At 63.8% G+C, this 18,648-nt stretch overlaps 1 protein-coding gene across 3 annotated transcripts in view; it reads right to left on the bottom strand.

Moving 5' to 3' along the window:
- The window catches only part of Cbfa2t3 (CBFA2/RUNX1 partner transcriptional co-repressor 3), a 76,529-nt gene that overhangs the window by 16,191 nt on the left and 41,690 nt on the right, over positions 1-18,648 (bottom strand). For all 3 annotated transcript variants that reach the window (XR_006151329.1, XR_006151330.1, XM_042702202.1), the window contains exons 2-3: positions 6,771-6,917; positions 1,508-1,585 (exon numbers count right to left, since the gene is read on the bottom strand). Coding sequence is in view for 1 of the 3 variants with exons in the window: in XM_042702202.1 (XP_042558136.1) it covers positions 1,508-1,585; positions 6,771-6,917 (225 nt within the window). In the remaining 2 variants the exon portion in view is untranslated. The remainder of the gene's footprint in view (positions 1-1,507; positions 1,586-6,770; positions 6,918-18,648) is intronic.

Genomic DNA, 18,648 nt, shown 5'->3' with positions numbered 1-18,648 from the left:
GACTCCCGCTCAGTCCCTATCCCTGGTCCTGCTCACCCCGGGAGAGGGACTGGCTTTGGGTGCTGGGTGTGGTGTGTAGCAGAGGTTTGGAGAGGTGCTGGAGCCCAGGGCGCTGGTGCAGGGTCCTGGGCCTCCACACGGCTGGGCGGCATGTGAGCAGGGAAGCCTGTTACTCCCCTCCGCGACTGGCCCTGGGGGCTCCTTTGAGGCGGAGCCTACCGTGGCCCGGCCACCTCCCGCCGTCCAGTGGTGCTGTGTCCACTGGCACATACCCCCACGGCTCACCGACGGCCCGGCTCCCAGAGGATCCCGCCGACACACAGGAACATGACCCCACCTAAACTGATGACGGCCTCTCGCGGTCACACCAGCCAAACCGGGAGATGCCTGACCACCATGGGGACCTCACGGTAACTGGGAGCTAGCATCTTGAGGCTGAGCCTACTGCCAGTAGAGCTCCAAGCCTTCTAGCAGCTTCTAAGACATACCAGTGGCATGTGGCGCGAGCCCCCCTCCACCAGGCCTGGCCAGCCCGCGCCTGCCCTCCCCGAGGCCCGCTTACCAGCTCTGCCCTGGGCGCTAGGTCCCCCGCGGCCTGCTTGCCTCTGCCTGTCCGGCCTCCCTCCCGCGGCTGCCGGGCAGTCTCAACAGCTTGCTAAAGAGATGCCTAAAATAGCCCCCAGCACAAGTGCCTGCACTCCACAACAGGTGTGTTACTAAGTTAGACTGCACACGTGTCCCCGGCGAGGTCTGGGGGCACACGCCTGCTCCCAGCCTGGTGGCCTCAGCCCGGGGTAGGAGAACCCCACGGGCAGCCCTTCAGCCAAACCTCTCCCTGCAAGTGGCTCTGGACAGCTCCCAGGAGCTGGACCTCCACGGCCACCACAGCCGGCCACCGTCCAGCGGCGTGGCAGCGGCACGGAGGCACACACCCGGCACCGCAACGTGGCCTCCCACGACGCCTTCTCCACCCTCAGAGCCCCGGCGATCCATGAGCTGCACCTGGGTTGTGCAGCCACCTGGCTCAGTCCAGAGACCACAACGTGGTGGCGTTGGTTCAATGGAGCCTTGACCTGTGTCGCCCCAGGAGACGCCCGCTGTGGGGCTGACGCTGGTGCCTCTGCCCACTAGTGGCTGGGGTCTGAGGGACACGGTGCCACGCCTCGCAGCCATGGCTCTACCAACCCATCTGGCCCTTCGTCCCTCGCGTTGATCCAGTGACCATGTCCCTTGTAGGCAGGGAAACTGAGGCCCCAGCGGCTTTACCTGCCCAGTGCCACCCAGGCAGTGGCAGGACTGGGCCCTGCCCTTCGGCGGTCCCTCTGTCCTCCCAGCCCTGGGCTGGCTTCAGGCTGATGGATGGCTGCTAGGGATACTGTCCACCGGTGGCCCCGGGCCTAGGGGCCATCAGTGCTGCACCATCAGACCCTCCCATTTCTGAGGAGGCTGGGAACCCGGAATGGAGCCGAGGCCAAGGCCTCCCTGCGGTTTTTGTTATTTTACTCACAGAGACAGACCATGGACCACTTTAAGCAGCCATGAAAACGGCCGTGGGGCAGAGATGTCGCAGACCCGTCCTCACCATCTGTAAGCAGAGCAAGAAGAACACGCTGTCAGGAGGGCGCCGTGCCTCCTGGGCCCCGGCCTTGGAGCACAGCTCTGGGACTGGACGTGGATGGCACTGGCCTCAGTTTCCCTCTCTAAAATAGTGGGTTGTGCTGGATGGTTCCGGCAGGACCCTCCTGGGACCACCACCACGGGGCTACCTTGTTCTGAACAAGCCTCAGCCTCAAGGGCCTGGGGTCCACCCCGAGGACTCCCCCGAGAGGAACAAGTGTTAGGGCCTCGACTCCTCACACTTCTGGGCCTCTGCCTTCAGCCTCCTGACCTCGTCAGCCGAGGCTTCGGCTCTCAAGATGGATTTGTAGCCTGGGCAGCCATGGGGCAGGAAAGCCGCAGTCTTGGAGCTGAGGGTCAAGGTCAGCGTCGGCCTGGCTGGAGGCACTGGCAGGAATCTGCCATCGGCAGCAGAGGCCTCGGCCAGGCCTGGCTGCCAGGCGCCGGGCACCGAGAACCAGCGGCTCTCAGGATCCCAGGGTCAGGGACAGCTCTGAGGACATCTTGGGGAAGGCAGAGAAGGGAGGCCTCCTCTACCCCGTGCAGCGGAAGCAGCGGGCAGGGGAGGGACGCCGCTGGCCTTGGGTTCCTGCGCAGACAGCGAGGCTGGAACCCACATGTAGACATGGGCCCCAGTCCCAGGGAGTGGGAAGGGCTCAGACCGGAGCCGCAGCACCACCCTGCCCTCCCGTGTCCATGCCCCCGGGGGCCCTGCGGGCCCCAAGGCAGCCCACCAGGAGCATCCATTCTCCAGCTGGTGCTTCCAGGACATGGACGCTGGTCCTGAGGGAGCAGCAGGCTGGAGGAGCCAGTGACCAGTCCCGCAGCCGCCCTGACCGCTCTGTCCACATGGGCCTTTGACATTCGGGCTCAGAGGTTTTAGGTGGTGCCCTGCAACACCCTGCCTGCCCTCCGCTGGCCCGTGTACACAGTGACCGCCTCCCCAGCGCCGGCTGATCTGCCACTCACATCAGCACCGCCGGTACACTGCCCTCCCCTGCGTCCACCAGAGGAGCAGGTCAGCAGCTGGCCGCCGCTTGTCCCGGCGGGGGGGGGGCTGCCGCGGAAGAGGGAAGGGTGACCCTGGCCAGCCATGTCCCGGGGGCGGGGGGACTGCCGCGGGAGGGAAGGGTGGCCCTGGCCAGCCATGCTACTGATGAGGACCAAGCCTGAGAAAAGGCACCATCACTGCACGGCTGGAGGGACGCGGCCGTGGCAGCCCAGGACCCCTGTGGGGCCACCTCTGCCCCCAGGCCACAAGCCACTGAGGACAGAGTCGTGCTGCTTGAGGTGTGTCCCTGCACACATGCGGGTGCCCCAGCGATCCTGCCACAGTCCGGCATGCCCTGGCGTCTCTTCCACGCACCCGGTGTGCCCCGGTGGCCCCTCTACACACCCGGTGTGCCCCAGAACGCCACACACTGAGTGTGCCCCAGAATACCACACACCCAGTGTGCCCCGGTGGCCCCTCTACACACCCGGTGTGCCCCAGAACGCCACACACTGAGTGTGCCCCAGAATACCACACACCCGGTGTGCCCCGGCAGCCCCTCTACACACCAAGTGTGCCCCAGAATGCCACACACTGAGTGTGCCCCAGAATACCACACACCCAGTGTGCCCCGGTGGCCCCTCTACACACCCGGTGTGCCCCGGAACGCCACACACCCGGTGTGCCCCGGCGGCCCCTCCACACACCCGGTGTGCCCCGGCGGCCCCTCCACACACCCGGTGTGCCCCGGAACGCCACACACCCGGTGTGCCCCGGCAGCCCCTCCACACACCGAGTGTGCCCCGGAACACCACACACCCAGTGTGCCCCGGCAGCCCCTCCACACACCCAGTGTGCCCCAGAATGCCACACACCCAGTGTGCCCCGGCAGCCCCTCCACACACCGAGTGTGCCCCGGAACGCCACACACCCAGTGTGCCCTGGAATACCACACAACCGGTGTGCCCCAGAACACCACACACCCAGTGTGCCCTGGAACGCCACACACCCAGTGTGCCCTGGAACGCCACACACCCAGTGTGCCCTGGAACACCACACACCCAGTGTGCCCCGGCGGCCCCTCCACATACCCGGTGTGCCCTGGAACACCACACACCCAGTGTGCCCTGGAACGCCACACACCCAGTGTGCCCTGGAACACCACACACCCAGTGTGCCCCAGAACACCACACACCCAGTGTGCCCCAGAACACCACACACCCAGTGTGCCCCGGAATGCCACGCGCACCCAGTGTGCCCTGGAACGCCACACACCCAGTGTGCCCTGGAACGCCACACACCCAGTGTGCCCTGGAACACCACACACCCAGTGTGCCCCGGCGGCCCCTCCACATACCCGGTGTGCCCTGGAACGCCACACACCCAGTGTGCCCCAGAACACCACACATCCAGTGTGCCCTGGAACTCCACACACCCAGTGTGCCCTGGAACTCCACACACCCGGTGTGCCCCGGCGGCCCCTCCACACACCCGGTGTGCCCTGGAACACCACACACCTGGTGTGCCCCGGCGGCTCTGGTACCAGGTGTCTGGAGCATCTAGGCCAGCTGGTGCTGTGCGGGACAGTGGTCTAGAGATGGCGCCTGGCAGCTGGGAACAGGGTGTCTCACACTGGGCCTGGTCACCGCCAGGCCTGTCTCCAGAGGGGAGATCCCCGTCCCCCAGAAGGCCACCACAGGCCTGGGCAGGCAGAGGCCACGCCTTCAAGTCCATGAAAGAGGGGCCTGGGAAGCGCCGAGTCCCCTGCAGGTAGGGTCACAAGGCCCTTTCCTGAGAGGGGCTTACTGGGGGCTGCAGCAGGGCTCCCAGACAAGTGCTCAGAGGGCTGGGTGGGGTTGACACCGCGTCTCTCCACCAGGGCATGCAGACCTGCCCCAGGCACCTGGGGCACAGAGTGCCCTGGAGCCACACCAGCCCCAACTGGGGGTCTGCTTCCAGCTGCTTCGGATCCCAGAGTCTGTGACTCATACTTTTCAAAGAAAAGGAGCCCGGAGGGTGCTGGCTGCCCTGCTCAGTACCCCCCCCCCCCCCGCCCAAGCCCCCTGAGCAGTGTGCGCCCACCTCGCCTCAGGCTGGCCAGACAGCAGAGTAGAACTGCATGATGTGTCTCTACCCACCCAGCCTTCCTTACACAGTGGCAGCCTTCAGAGCTCCTCCCCAACCTCACAGCTCCTCCCTAACCTCACAGCTCCTCCCCAACCTCACAGCTCCTCCAACCTCACAGCTCCTCCCCAACCTCACAGCGCCTCCCCAACCTCACAGCTCCTCCAACCACACAGCTCCTCCCCAACCTCAGCTCCTCCCTAACCTCACAGCTCCTCCCCAACCTCACAGCTCCTCCAACCTCACAGCTCCTCCCTAACCTCACAGCTCCTCCCCAACCTCACAGCTCCTCCAACCACACAGCTCCTCCCCAACCTCACAGCTCCTCCCTAACCTCACAGCTCCTCCCCAACCTCACAGCTCCTCCAACCTCACAGCTCCTCCCTAACCTCACAGCTCCTCCCCAACCTCACAGCTCCTCCAACCTCACAGCTCCTCCCCAACCTCACAGCTCCTCCCCAACCTCACAGCTCCTCCAACCACACATCTCCTCCCCAACCTCACAGCTCCTCCCTAACCTCACAGCTCCTCCAACCTCACAGCTCCTCCCCAACCTCACAGCTCCTCCAACCTCACAGCTCCTCCCCAACCTCACAGCTCCTCCCCAACCTCACAGCTCCTCCAACCACACATCTCCTCCCCAACCTCACAGCTCCTCCCTAACCTCACAGCTCCTCCAACCTCACAGCTCCTCCCCAACCTCACAGCTCCTCCAACCTCACAGCTCCTCCCCAACCTCAGCTCCTCCCCAACCTCACAGCTCCTCCCCAACCTCACAGCTCCTCCCCAACCTCACAGCTCCTCCCCAACCTCACAGCTCCTCCAACCACACAGCTCCTCCCCAACCTCACAGCTCCTCCCCAACCTCACAGCTCCTCCCCAAACTCACAGCTCCTCCAACCACACAGCTCCTCCCTAACCTCACAGTTCCTCCCCAACCTCACAGCTCCTCCAACCACACAGCTCCTCCCCAACCTCACAGCTCCTCCCCAACCTCACAGCTCCTCCAACCTCACAGCTCCTCCCCAACCTCACAGCTCCTCCAACCTCACAGCTCCTCCCCAACCTCACAGCTCCTCCCCAACCTCACAGCTCCTCCAACCACACAGCTCCTCCCCAACCTCACAGCTCCTCACTAACCTCACAGCTCCTCCAACCTCACAGCTCCTCCCAACCTCACAGCTCCTCCAACCTCACAGCTCCTCCCCAACCTCAGCTCCTCCCCAACCTCACAGCTCCTCCCCAACCTCACAGCTCCTCCCCAACCTCACAGCTCCTCCCCAACCTCACAGCTCCTCCAACCACACAGCTCCTCCCCAACCTCACAGCTCCTCCCCAACCTCACAGCTCCTCCCCAAACTCACAGCTCCTCCAACCACACAGCTCCTCCCTAACCTCACAGTTCCTCCCCAACCTCACAGCTCCTCCAACCACACAGCTCCTCCCCAACCTCACAGCTCCTCCCCAACCTCACAGCTCCTCCAACCTCACAGCTCCTCCCCAACCTCACAGCTCCTCCCCAACCTCACAGCTCCTCCCCAACCACACAGCTCCTCCAACCTCACAGCTCCTCCCCAACCTCACAGCTCCTCCCCAACCTCACAGCTCCTCCAACCTCACAGCTCCTCCCTAACCTCACAGCTCCTCCAACCACACAGCTCCTCCCCAACCTCACAGCTCCTCCCCAACCTCACAGCTCCTCCTCAACCTCACAGCTCCTCCCGAACCTCACAGCTCCCCACCAACCCTCATGGCCACTGAGGCCTGGCTGCAGGAGCTCATGCTCCTTCTGCACTGTGTCAGTCCTGGGCATGAGGAGGGCAGCCCTGTGCCCCGAAGTGTGGCAAGTGTTACGTTGTGGCGCTTCATTAGATGTCAGCGCATCTATCTGTCCATTGCCTCACAATGGCGTGGGGCAGGGACCGGCCAGGCCACAGAGGTCACACAGCCAGGAAGCAGAGGGGCTGGGATTGGGCCTTCGACGGGCTCTAGCAGGGTTGCATGCGTCCAGATGGGAGGGAGGGGCGGAGCCACTCACGTGTGTGCGGCGTGAAGGAGGGCGGGCGCGTGGCCCCCTGGGCGGCAGCGGCAGGCGGCGGGGGCGGCATGCTGGGGGGTGTAGACCGGGGCTGCATCTTCACCTCAGCTGGGGAGTCAGGCATGGCTGCGGCCTTCTTCCTGGGCTCTGGGAAGAAGGGAGAGTCAGAGAGGCAGCTGGAGGCAGCGTCGGCCGGGGGCACCTGGCTCTGGCCAGCCCTGCCGCGCAGGCGCAGGCCCCAGCCCTCCCTCCCCAGGTGCCCGCACCCACGGCCGATATCCACCTGCAGGTGACGCTGGTCAGAACCAAACCAGAGGTGAGTGTGGGCCAGCGGGGCGGGTGGGGGGCCAGGCAGGCCGGGGCCCTTCGCCCCAGCTGGTGTTCTGCAGAACAGGGAGCACCTGGGCTCCCCGGAGGCCCGGCCCCTCGGGTCTGGGAAAGGAGAGTCTGCACCTCCACGGTCAGGCTGACAGCGCCCCCTGTGGGGGGGGGCGGGAGCTGGCCCTGGGCACCGGAAGCTGCATTTTGGACAGTACTGGGGCTTAAGCTCGGGGAAGGCACTCTACCACTGAGCCATGACCCAGAGAACCTGTATTGTATTGTATTTTACTTTTTGTTGTTGTTGTTTTGTCAGTTGTGGGGCTTGAACTCTGAGCCTGGGCGCTGTCCGTGAGCTCTTCAGCTCAAGGCTAGTGCTCTACCACTTGAGCCACAGAGCCACGTCTGAGAACCTGTAGTTTAACCACTTGGGCTGTGACCTGCACAACTCCAGCGGGAGGGGTGTGAATTTTAGGGGTTCTAGGCCCGGCCCCAGATGTGTGGCCACAGGCCAATGGCCGGTAAGCCAGACCCCAAACTCCCAGAAGCTCTGCTCCAGGTCAGGCAACTGGAGAGGGACCAGGAAATGACAGCGGCCAGAGCAGAGCCAGGACCGGGCGGCCAGAGCCAGCCAGGCCGAGCCTGCCCAGGCATTCCGTGCAGGGAGAGGTGCTGCGAGCCCTGGGGGTCCCCGCTGCGCGGTCAGGGTCAGCGGGCGTGGGGCTGGGCGGGGACATCATCCACCTGCAGTAAACCGTATGGCCCAGTGTCCACGGGGGAACGGAGGAGGGGAATTCAACGTCTGGGTCTCTGTGACTGGGGCCACTACTAACTGTGGGTGCCCCTCCTCCGTGCCTCCCACCCTGCAAACACGGACAGGCCCAGGCTGCCAGGCCCTGCGCGTGAGCGAAGGTGGCACCGTTCCACACTAAACAGCACAGACCCCACCCACCCCACTCCCCCATCCCGGAGCAGAGGAGAGCTGCCCCGCGCCCCCGCACCGCCCGCAGGAAGGGTCCGGGCCGGGAGCAGCCCGCGCACAGAAGCCGTCCAGGCCACGGCACCTGCTGTCTCCAGCTGCAGCGCTGCCCCCTCCCCCGCCACGCCCCTCCCCCGCCTGTCCCGGCTGACGGCCGGGCACATGTGTGGCCGCAGCTGTGGGGCCCTGTCAGCACAAGCCTGTCTGCAGGGGTGGCAGCCGGTCGCCGGTGACAACCAAAGAAGGCAAACGTGGCTGGCTGCCCCTGCGGGAGCAGGCCCCTGTGGGGAGCAGGCCTGTCTGTCCTCAGCCGCCCTTCACTCGTCCAGGCTGCCCTTGGCCAGGGCGTGGGAGGGATGGGCCTAGCGGGGTGTGGGCAGGACCAGAACCAAGTGTCTCAAAGGCCAGGCCGGCCCTAGGTTACAGGTCTGGGTCGCGGGGGCACCCACTCCTCCAGAACCTTCTACAGAGGATGCTTACTTGGGCCCTGAGAACTGAACAAAACGAGCAAAAGGAAGATAAGCCCCAGAGGGGAGTGTGGAGTGGGGCAGAAGAGGACGTGGCTAGGCCCCTGGCTGACCAGCGCTGGAACCGGTGCACCGAGTCCCAGCAAGTACCATGGCTGTCCCCAGCACACGCTTCAGTACCACCAGCCCGTGTTACTCACTCCAGACACAGGAGCCAGGGGACTGTGCTCTGCGGGTGCCCAGGGAGCGGCAGGGTGCTGCCCTGTGCACGGCGTGTTTATCTCTAGGGCTGTGTGTGTGTGTGTGTGTGTGTGAGAGAGAGAGAGAGACAGACAGACAGAGAGACAGAGAGACAGAGAGACAGAGAGACAGAGAGACAGACAGCACTAGGGCTTGAATGTAGGTCCTGGGCTGTCTCTGAGCTCTTTTTTGCCAAATGGCTAGTGCTCTGCCATTTGAGCCACAGCTCCACTTTGGCTTTTATCTTTTTTCTGATTCACTTGGACGTAGGCGTCTCATGGACGTTCCTGCCTCAGAGCTCAGGCTCCTGCGTGGGCAGGATGGCAGGCGTGGGCCGGGGTGCCCGCCCGTGCCAGGCCCTGAAGCTGGCGCTGCTCACGGAGCGTCTGCAGGGAGGCCCGGGGCCACAGGCGCACATGGGGCCTGGATCTTAACCAGGACCTGCTGTTGCCTCTGTGGGGTCTTGCTGTCTTCCAAGCTGTCAGAGGTCAGGGGGCGGGGCGGGGCGGGGTACGCACTCCCGTTCGGGGACAGCACAGGGGCACGGGAGGCGTGCTGCGGGCACGAGGAGGGGCAGACGAGGAGACAGCTGGAGCACCGGGGCTCCGCACCGCGCCGGCCAGCTCGGATCTCGGCCCCCACGCTCAGCCTCCTGGCCCAGCCGGCACACGCTCCGGTGCCTCCTGTCCCCTCCCCGGCTCAGAGCCACACCATGGTCTCTGGCCGGGGCGCCCAGCCCCATCCCAAGGCCCGTGGAGTCAGGCCCCTTCTCAAGCCATGGCCCCGGGGTGGGGATGGCCCAACCTCTCTTACACCTGGGTGGCCAGGCCCTCTTCCCCACTGACTCCAGGAGTCTTCTGCAGCTGGCCTGTCTGGGAGCCTAAGGGGTGGTGGGCACTGCCCCTAGCCTTGTCTCCTTGTGAGGCATCTGCAAGTGTCCGCCTGGCTGTCCATCAGTACTGACGGCAAGCCCTGTCTGCCCCGCCTGGGGATGGGTCCCCCATGGTCTCCCACCCTTGGTCTCGGCTGGGCAAGGCTCTGGTCCACTGTGGAGTGGGGTGGCTGAGGTCGTGCCCCGCCCCGCCCCCGCCCCGGGGAGCAGGAGCCCAAGGAACATCTCAGGGAACCAGGGGCGGCTGAAGGCCGGCCCCACCCCCCTCCCCAGTCCCAGCCCCTCCCAGGCCCGGAGCACCCGTGTTCTCCAGACGGGTCCGGCTCCCAGCTGAGGGCCAAGCTGGCCCCCGAGGACGCCGCTCCCCAAGGCAGAGAGCTGGTGGGAAAGAACACAGAATGTGCTGGAACAGGCCACACCATCCATCACTGTCCCTGTCCACTGTGGTTCCCAGCCTGCCCTCCCAGCTGGGAACTGGCCCCAGCCCAGCACTCCAGCGCAAGGAGCCTTCCATGGAGGAGGCCCCTGGGGAGAAGGCCCAAGGCCCCAGCCGCACTTCCCATCCCCCGGCTGACCTCGCAGAAGCTATGGGAGAGCAGGCAAGTCCACGGCCTCCACGGGTACCTCAGGCTCCGTGCCCGTGAGCCGGGAGGAGCGCCCGGGTGTGAGGGCAGAATCACGACCAGGGGAAGGGAGACGCGTGAAGGAGACCTCCAGCAGAGCCAGTCTAGGATGGGGAGCTCGCTGACACGCCACACACTGGGTCTGGGGCACGGAGCCCCCATCTCCAAGCTCCAGCCTCTGTGCGTGGCTGGACTACAATCCAGCTGCCACCCAGGCCGGGTCACACGCGTGGCTTTCCTGGGAGTCGGCAGCACCAGCCAGCCCCCACCCCAGGACGTGTGTCGGAGCCAGGGCATGCGCGGTGTCACCCCAGAGCCGGCTGCCCCTCCCACTGACCCTGTCCCTCCTCCAGCCTCAGGGCCTTTGTATTAACTGGTTCCCTGGCAAGAGGGTCAGGCCTGTGGTCTGTCAGGCTCCATGTCTCTGACACACCTTTCTCTCTCTGGAGATGCTCTCCTGCCTCCTTCAGAACACCCCCTACACACCAGCTCTGGGAGGCCCCATTCTGTGTGCTGCTCGTGGATGCATCCCAGGGCCTACAACAGCGGCAGGCACTCAGGAAGTGCTTGTTATGATCACAAGAACCCGGGGAGACATCTCACTGACAGAAGACGATCCAGCCCCGCCTGCCCGCCCAGGTCTGGGGCAGTGGCAGGAGCTGCTTGGTGTTGGGTGACCTAGCTCAGCACCCTAGCCCTCTTCAGCAAGTACTACAGTGGCCTTGCCCCGGAAAGGACCAGGATTCTCCAAGCCTGCCTGGCTGGGTGTCCACATCGCTCAGCTGCCGTGATCACCCTGCCTCCCATCACCATCTGGAGGACGCTCTTCCCCTCCTTACAGACGAGGAAACTGAGGCCCAGACACATGTCAATGAGGTAGTGCTGCCCCCCAGGACCTCAGTGTCCAAGTCCACTGTGTCCCCCAGGACCTCAGTGTCCAAGTCCACTGAGCCCCCCAGGACCTCAGTGTCCAAGTCCACTGTGTCCCCCAGGACCTCAGTGTCCAAGTCCACTGAGCCCCCCAGGACCTCAATGTCCAAGTCCACTGTGCCCCCCAGGACCTCAGTGTCCAAGTCCACTGAGTCCCCCAGGACCTCAATGATGTCCAAGTCCACTGAGCCCCCCAGGACCTCAATGTCCAAGTCCACTGTGCCCCCCAGGACCTCAGTGTCCAAGTCCACTGAGCCCCCCAGGACCTCAATGTCCAAGTCCACTGTGCCCCCCAGGACCTCAATGTCCAAGTCCACTGTGCCCCCCAGGACCTCAGTGTCCAAGTCCACTGTGCCCCCCAGGACCTCAGTGTCCAAGTCCACTGTGTCCCCCAGGACCTCAGTGTCCAAGTCCACTGTGTCCCCCCAGGACCTCAGTGTCCAAGTCCACTGTGTCCCCCCAGGACCTCAATGTCCAAGTCCACTGAGCCCCCCAGGACCTCAATGTCCAAGTCCACTGAGCCCCCCAGGACCTCAGTGTCCAAGTCCACTGAGCCCCCCAGGACCTCAGTGTCCAAGTCCACTGTGCCCCCCCAGGACCTCAATGTCCAAGTCCACTGTGTCCCCCAGGACCTCAGTGTCCAAGTCCACTGTGTCCCCCAGGACCTCAGTGTCCAAGTCCACTGAGCCCCCCAGGACTTCTTTCACAGTCATTTTGACTCCTCCTGTGGCATGCTGGCTCATTTTGACTCCTCCTGTGGCATGCTGGCTCATTTCGACTCCTCCTGTGGCATGCTGGCGCTGTGCAACCTGCCAGGCCCCCAGCACAGCCTGTTCCCACGTTCCCACCAGAGCTCTTCCCTGCCGCCCACGACGTGCCAGCCACCAGCTCCCCACGGCCCGGTGCCATGCTTCTCCCCAGTGGGCGACAACTACTGAGGGAGAGGTGGAGGAAGTGAGGAGTGGAGCTGAGACAGTGCCACGGGACTGCCTGGCTGCAGGGTTCTGGCACCCACTATCCACCAAGTGCTCCTGCCCGTACTTACCCACCTCCACCTGCCCACCCATCCGTCCACCCACCCACCCACCCACCCACCCACCCACCCACCCACCCATCCATCCCCTCAACCACCTACTCACCCAAAACCTATCCTATACCTCTGTCCATCCGTCCATCCATCCATCCATCCATCCATCCATCCACCTATCCACCCACTCACTCACACACCCACCCATCCATCCATCCATCCATCCTCTCAACCATCTACTCACCCATCGATCATCCATCCATCCAAACACCTATCCTATACCTCTGTCCGTCCATCCATCCATCCATCCACCTACCCACCTACCCACCCATCCACCCACTCACCCAGCCATCCCCTCAACCATCTACTCAAACACCTATCCTACACCTCTGTCCATCCATCCACCCACCCACCCACCCATCCAGCCATCCACCCACTCATTCACCCCAACACCTATCCTATACATCCACCTGTCTATCCACCATCATCATGTACAAACCCACCCATCTGTCTAGAGACCTCGAAACCCAACCAGATCTCAAGCTTAATCGCTGACACTCTCATAAGTGGCAGGCCAAATGCAGGCAAATATCCCCTCCACAATATAAGCACAACACAATGTGGAACAGGGTGTCAAACAAAGCAGCGCAAGTGCAGCTGCACAGGCTTCAGGGAGGCCTGCAGGACTTGCTGGACCACATGATGGGGCGCTGTCCAGACACTGCCGCTGGGCACAGACATCACCCTCGACATCCGCCGCGCTCCGACTGCTGGGGCCCCCTCTTTCAGGCCCTGCAGGGCAGACACAGGGTCTTGCGTGGGCTTTCTAACCCTAAGTTGAGGCCCTGGCGCTGCAGGACAGGTGCTGGTGTGCAGCACAGAGATGCACTGTGCTGGCACTGTTGTGGGGCTGGGCGCAGGGTCTGCCGCAGGCCAGCCCATAGGGCCGCTGGGCACATCTACAAGCCTTGCTGAGCAGCTCCTCCGTGGGGGCCACCTTGCTCAGTTGTGAGACCTGTCCCAGGCTTGGCTTTGGGGGCTCCCTCTCCTGGGTCCCACAGCCTCACCACAACTTGGCGTCCTGGGGTGGGGGCAGTTCAGAGTCGGAAGCCATTTCTCCAACCCAGACTTTGGGGCACCACACCTGTGGAACCCCTCCTTCGGTGTGGGAGGTCTCGGTCAGAGGGATACAGGCCGGGACCTCCATCCAGGGGTCACTTCTCAGAGGGCTCAGGACTGGGGTCCCACCTGAAGTCCCACCTAGGCCACGTGAGGAGCCCAAGGCTTGCTCCGGTGGCCCCGGGGTGCGGGGAGCGGTCTGAGGTGTCTTTGATCCCGGGGCCCTGGGAGGCAGGGATGGGGGAGGGGCACAGCCCTAACAAGTCCCAGGTGCCCTGCAGTGCCTTCCACATCTGGGTTCCATCTGTCCTTGCCGGAGATGAACAAGGAAGAATACAAAAATAAGGGATTAGCATTTCACTGCACTGGCGGGGCAGGGCTCCTGCCAACCTATGGGGACTCAGAGCCGCGGCCTGGCCTAGGAGCGGCCACTCCCGTGCCCATTAACTGGCTGCCCACCACTGCTGCCCCGCCTGGCCGCCCAGGGAGGGACCTCAGAGCCCCCAGCCTGCATGGGGATGAGGACGGCCACTAGGTTTCCATGGCAACAGTGCTCTTCCCACTGTGTGGCTGGTGGTACACTGAATGATCCTGGCACTTGGGGGGCAGGAGTTGAGTCGAGGACCACTAAAGGGCTTTGCCAACTCAGCACCTGCTGGGAGAGGCCAGAGGGGCCTACTCCATCTCCAGGGCCCCAAAGGCACCGTGCACAGCACGGGCAGGGTGCTGGCTGTGTGGCACGGCATGGGCAGGGGCCAGCCGTGAGGCTCAGCACAGAGGTCCCGCTCACATAGACCTGGTTGGTCTCTCCTCCTCTTCTAGAGGAGAGGAAGTGCATCCTAGGGCACCCTAGAGCAAACCCAGGCTCGTCAGCGAGGGAAGGATGGGACAACCGTCCGCCTGTATGAGGGTGCAGCGGATGAGCAGCAGATGGAAAGCTTCCTCCTAAACCAGCTATGCGGGCTGCTGCTCAGCCCCCACGCGGCACCGTCCTGCAGGAACACCCATGCCCAGACATTTCCACCAGTCACTGCCATCCGCACCACACACTTTACCTGCTTCAGGGACCTCTCACTACCCAAGTCGCCGTCCTGCTTGGTCCTCCTGTCAGTGGCCACTCCTTGGAGGCCCGACCCTTGGTGCTCCGAGAAGACTGTCCTCTGCCGCCCCAGCCAGCTCCACGCTGCCGGGGGGTGGGGGGGGAGCTCACAGCTCCCTCTGCGTACAGCGAGGGGCAGCAGCTCCTCACCCTGGTCTGTGTCCCGCCTGTCCTGCGTCAAGCGCTCAGCACACACCGGGTTTGGCTGCCTCCTGTGGAGTCATGGCATCTCATTTGCTGGTTGAAACACCACCACGGCTCTGCCGCGAAGAGGTGGAGTTGGGAGCAGACTTCCTGCTCTCTGACCCAGGCTGGCCACAATCTGCTTCACTCGACAGGAGGAGGAGACGCGATACAAGGGGCTGTCACCCCGTCACCCCTCTGGACTCTTGGCCAGCGTAGGAACACGAGACACACGGGGCACCAGCGGCCGGGCGGGACCTCATGCTGCCTGCACAGGGCAGCGGAGCCTTGCCTGACTCTCACCTGGTGCCCGCCACAAGGGATGTGAGCAGGGCGGGAAGGGCCCCGCCTCGCAGACCAGCGCCAGGCGGCCGTGACACACAGACCAGGGACATGGGAGTTAGGGTTCTGGAGCGTCTGGGGAAGGGACTTGGGAGGCAGTGGGGGCTCAGACCCACCTGCCCAGCAGCGCCAGCCCTGGACGCCAAGGCAGCGTCTGCTGAGCTGCCCAGCCTCCTATGCCTCCCGTGGCACCTCAGATCCACTGAACCCAGGGGCGGGGCCATCGTTGAAGAAGAGAATCATGCTGTACACACGCATTTTCCCAAAAGGATTCAGCACAGCAATGCTTATGAGAGGGACAAGCGGAGGACAGAGAGGACTGACCCTGAGAGTACAGTCCCACTGGAAGCTCCGCTGGCCAGTGCGCCCGCCGGAGAGCTCAGCCAAGGCAGTGGCGTGCTCTATAGAGACCAACAGGGCCTCCAGATCAGAGGATGAGAACGCTCACGTGACGCTGTAGCATAGAGACTGCCTGGATCCACGAAGGGTTGAAAGAAGGTGTGCACTGTGGCGTGTGTCCACAGTGGAGTCTCACAGCAGCGGAAGGAAACACAGCAAGCACACAGGCACCTTCCTCACAAACCTGGCTCAGTGAAGAGCCGGACTCTGGAGAGCACACCTCGAGAGTCCATTTGTAGGCCGTGACCCACCACCGCCGCTGAGCCCATTGTAGGCAGTGATACACATTCTCATGTGACAGGTGGCCTGGAAGGTCCTGGAATCTGGGGGTGCCCAGGATCTAGGGGGTCTGGGATCTGGGAGGGTCTGGGATCTGGGAGGGCCTGGGATCTGGGAGGGCCTGGGATCTGGGGTGCCTGGGATCTGGGGGGTCTGGGATCTGGGAGGGTCTGGGATCTGGGGGGGTCTGGGATCTGGGGGTGCCCGGGATCTGGGGGATCTGGGATCTGGGGGGTCTGGGATCTGGAGGATCTGGGATCTGGAAGGGTCTGGGATCTGGGAGGGCCTGGGATCTGGGAGGGCCTGGGATCTGGGGTGCCTGGGATCTGGGGGGTCTGGGATCTGGAGGATCTGGGATCTGGAAGGGTCTGGGATCTGGGGGGTCTGGGATCTGGAGGATCTGGGATCTGGAAGGGTCTGGGACCTGGGGGGTCTGGAATCTGGGGGTGCCCGGGATTTGGGGTGCCCGGGATCTGGGGTGCCTGGAATCTGGGGGTGCCCGGGATCTGGGGTGCCTGGGATCTGGAAGGGTCTGGGATCTGGGGGGTCTGGGATCTGGGAGGGCCTGGGATCTGGGGTGCCTGGGATCTGGAAGGGTCTGGGACCTGGGGGGTCTGGGATCTGGGGTGCTCGGGATCTGGGGGGTCTGGGATCTGGGAGGGCCTGGGATCTGGGGACCGGTAGATCGTGTTTGTTGAGCTGGCCTAGGGTCCCAGTGTGCACCCTTTGCGAGCTGTGTGGCTGTACCTCAGTTGTCCCTTTACTCAAAAGCGCGTCACAGAACACCATGCGTCTACAGGGAGGAGGGAGGCCAAGCCCAGGTCACGCAGGGACAAAGTGAGCAACGTCACGAGGAGGTAACCATGAACAGAGAGGGCGCCAGCAGCCCCACCGTGACCCCAGGTAGGAGGCCGGCAGCGTTGGTTCTTGCCTGCCCGCGCTGCTGAACAAGATCCAGGCTTTGGTCTGCCTGCAGAGCTCAGAGCTACACCAAAGATGCCCTGGCCCCAGGCCCGAGAAGGCACCCAGAGCGCAGTGTTCCCAGGACCCTGGGCTGGCCGGGGTTAAAACGCAAGGGTGGCAGGAAGCTCAGAGTGGCTGGAATGAAAGCCTTCCACGCTCTGCAAAGGGCTGCAAATGGAATCCAGATGTCCAGGGTCTGCTCACCCTGCGGCTGGCGCTCAAAGGAAGCACATTCCTCGCCCAGCTGCTGGGGCTGCACAGCCAACAGCTCCCCGAGAGCTGAGGGAGGCGGCCGCCATCTGGGCCGCCCGCTGCCTGAGCGGGCTGCCAGGCGGGGAGGGGCGGTGGGAAGGACCTCCGCTCGGCACCGGTCCCAGCACTCGGGACGTTGAGGGGTTTCATCTGGTCCCTTCCATCCCCCACCCCCACGCACCAGGGCGCTAGGAGGCCACCATCTGCAGAGCGGCACAGCTTGCTGAGCATGCGTGACAGCGACGGTGAATGGCTGGGAAACCCTGGTAGGCGGAGAGCGGGCGTGGGTGGGTGAGGGTGTGGAAGGGTGGGCGATGGATGGATGCATGGGCCACAGGTGTAGAGATGGGTGGATGCATAGATGGAGGAATGGGTAGATGAATGAATGGTTGCCTGGGTGGATGAATGAGTGGACCGGTGGGGGGATGGGAGGATGGTGAGTAGATGGAACAGAGGCTCAGGCAGCAGGGAGGAGAGTGTGCGTGTACATGTACATGCGTGTGCGAGTGTACAGTCTGTACAAGTGTGTGCACGAGGACATTATTAGCATTCTGATAGTGTGCACTGGGCATGTGCATTCATGTGTGAATGTATTACTAGTGTGTGCATGAGTGTAGGGGCGTGCACACGTGTGCAGAGGAGTGCACATGTCCGCGTGAGTGTGCATATCACGGAGGTGCATGTGTATGACCACATGCGTTCACGTTTGAGTTCCACATGTGTGCACGAGTGGATATATGCACACACAGGTACATGAGCCCACGTGTACCTGCTGGAGTTCGCCCTGGCTCGTGCATGTGCGTGTGTTCACACATGCACCTTGATGTGTGCTTGCACTGTTAGTGTGTGCGCACATATGCACACGTGAGGTTTACGTGCACGACGTGCCTTGTGAGTGTGTGCATGCGCACAGATGTGCGTGCAGGGGGTCCTTTGTGTGCACACTGGGTGTGCCGTCCTTACGTGTCTCCTCCGGTGTGGGAAGGGTGCGCGCTGTGGCAGGCCACAGGTGGCCATGAGGACATGGGGTTTCTCGGCTGGTGGGCGCCGGGGCTCCTCCCCTGCTCTTCCTCCCCCACCCTCTCTACTTCCTCCCAGTGTTTCACAGTGCGAGCCACTCGCTGGCAGCGCTCAGCTCGCGGCCTGGGAGTGAGCGCGCGCTGCTCAGGGCCCTGCTCGGGCAGTAGGCAGACGTCCAGACGGTAACAACAAATGGCCCCACGGTCAGTAAACAGATTCATTATCGCAAAATTTAAAAAATAAAGCAGATGGAAGGAGCCCCAGGCATCCCCGCCCCACTGCCCTGCCCTGAGAGAGGCCTTGGCCCCACCAGGCAAAGGGCCAGCCTGGCACGGACGACACAGCCTGGACAGCCCCAGACAGAACCAAGACAAGGCTGGGGCAGGGAGGCCCAGACAGGCCCGGCAGCCGACTGTCCTCCGCAGGCAGCCAGGTACTACCCATTGCTCCACGGAGGCTCCGCAGACAGCGAGGTACTACCCAGGGCTTCACCGAGGCTCCGCGGGCAGCGAGGTACTACCCAGGGCTCCACGGAGGCTATGCGGGCAGCCAGGTACTACCGAGGGCTCTACCGAGGCTCCGTGGGCAGCCAGGTACTACCCAGGGCTCCACCGAGGCTCCGCAGGGAGTGAGGTACTACCCAGGGCTCCACCGAGGCTCCGCGGGCAGCCAGGTACTACCCAGGGCTCCACCGAGGCTCTGTGGGCAGCCAGGTACTACCCAGGGCTCCACCGAGGCTCAGTGCT

This window comes from Dipodomys spectabilis, unplaced genomic scaffold (genome assembly GCF_019054845.1).
Source record: "Dipodomys spectabilis isolate Male_0828 unplaced genomic scaffold, ASM1905484v1 ptg000318l, whole genome shotgun sequence".
NCBI lineage: Eukaryota > Metazoa > Chordata > Mammalia > Rodentia > Heteromyidae > Dipodomys > Dipodomys spectabilis.
The sequence above is the reverse complement of the archived record's forward strand: the minus strand, read 5'-3'. Positions and strand labels throughout refer to the sequence as shown.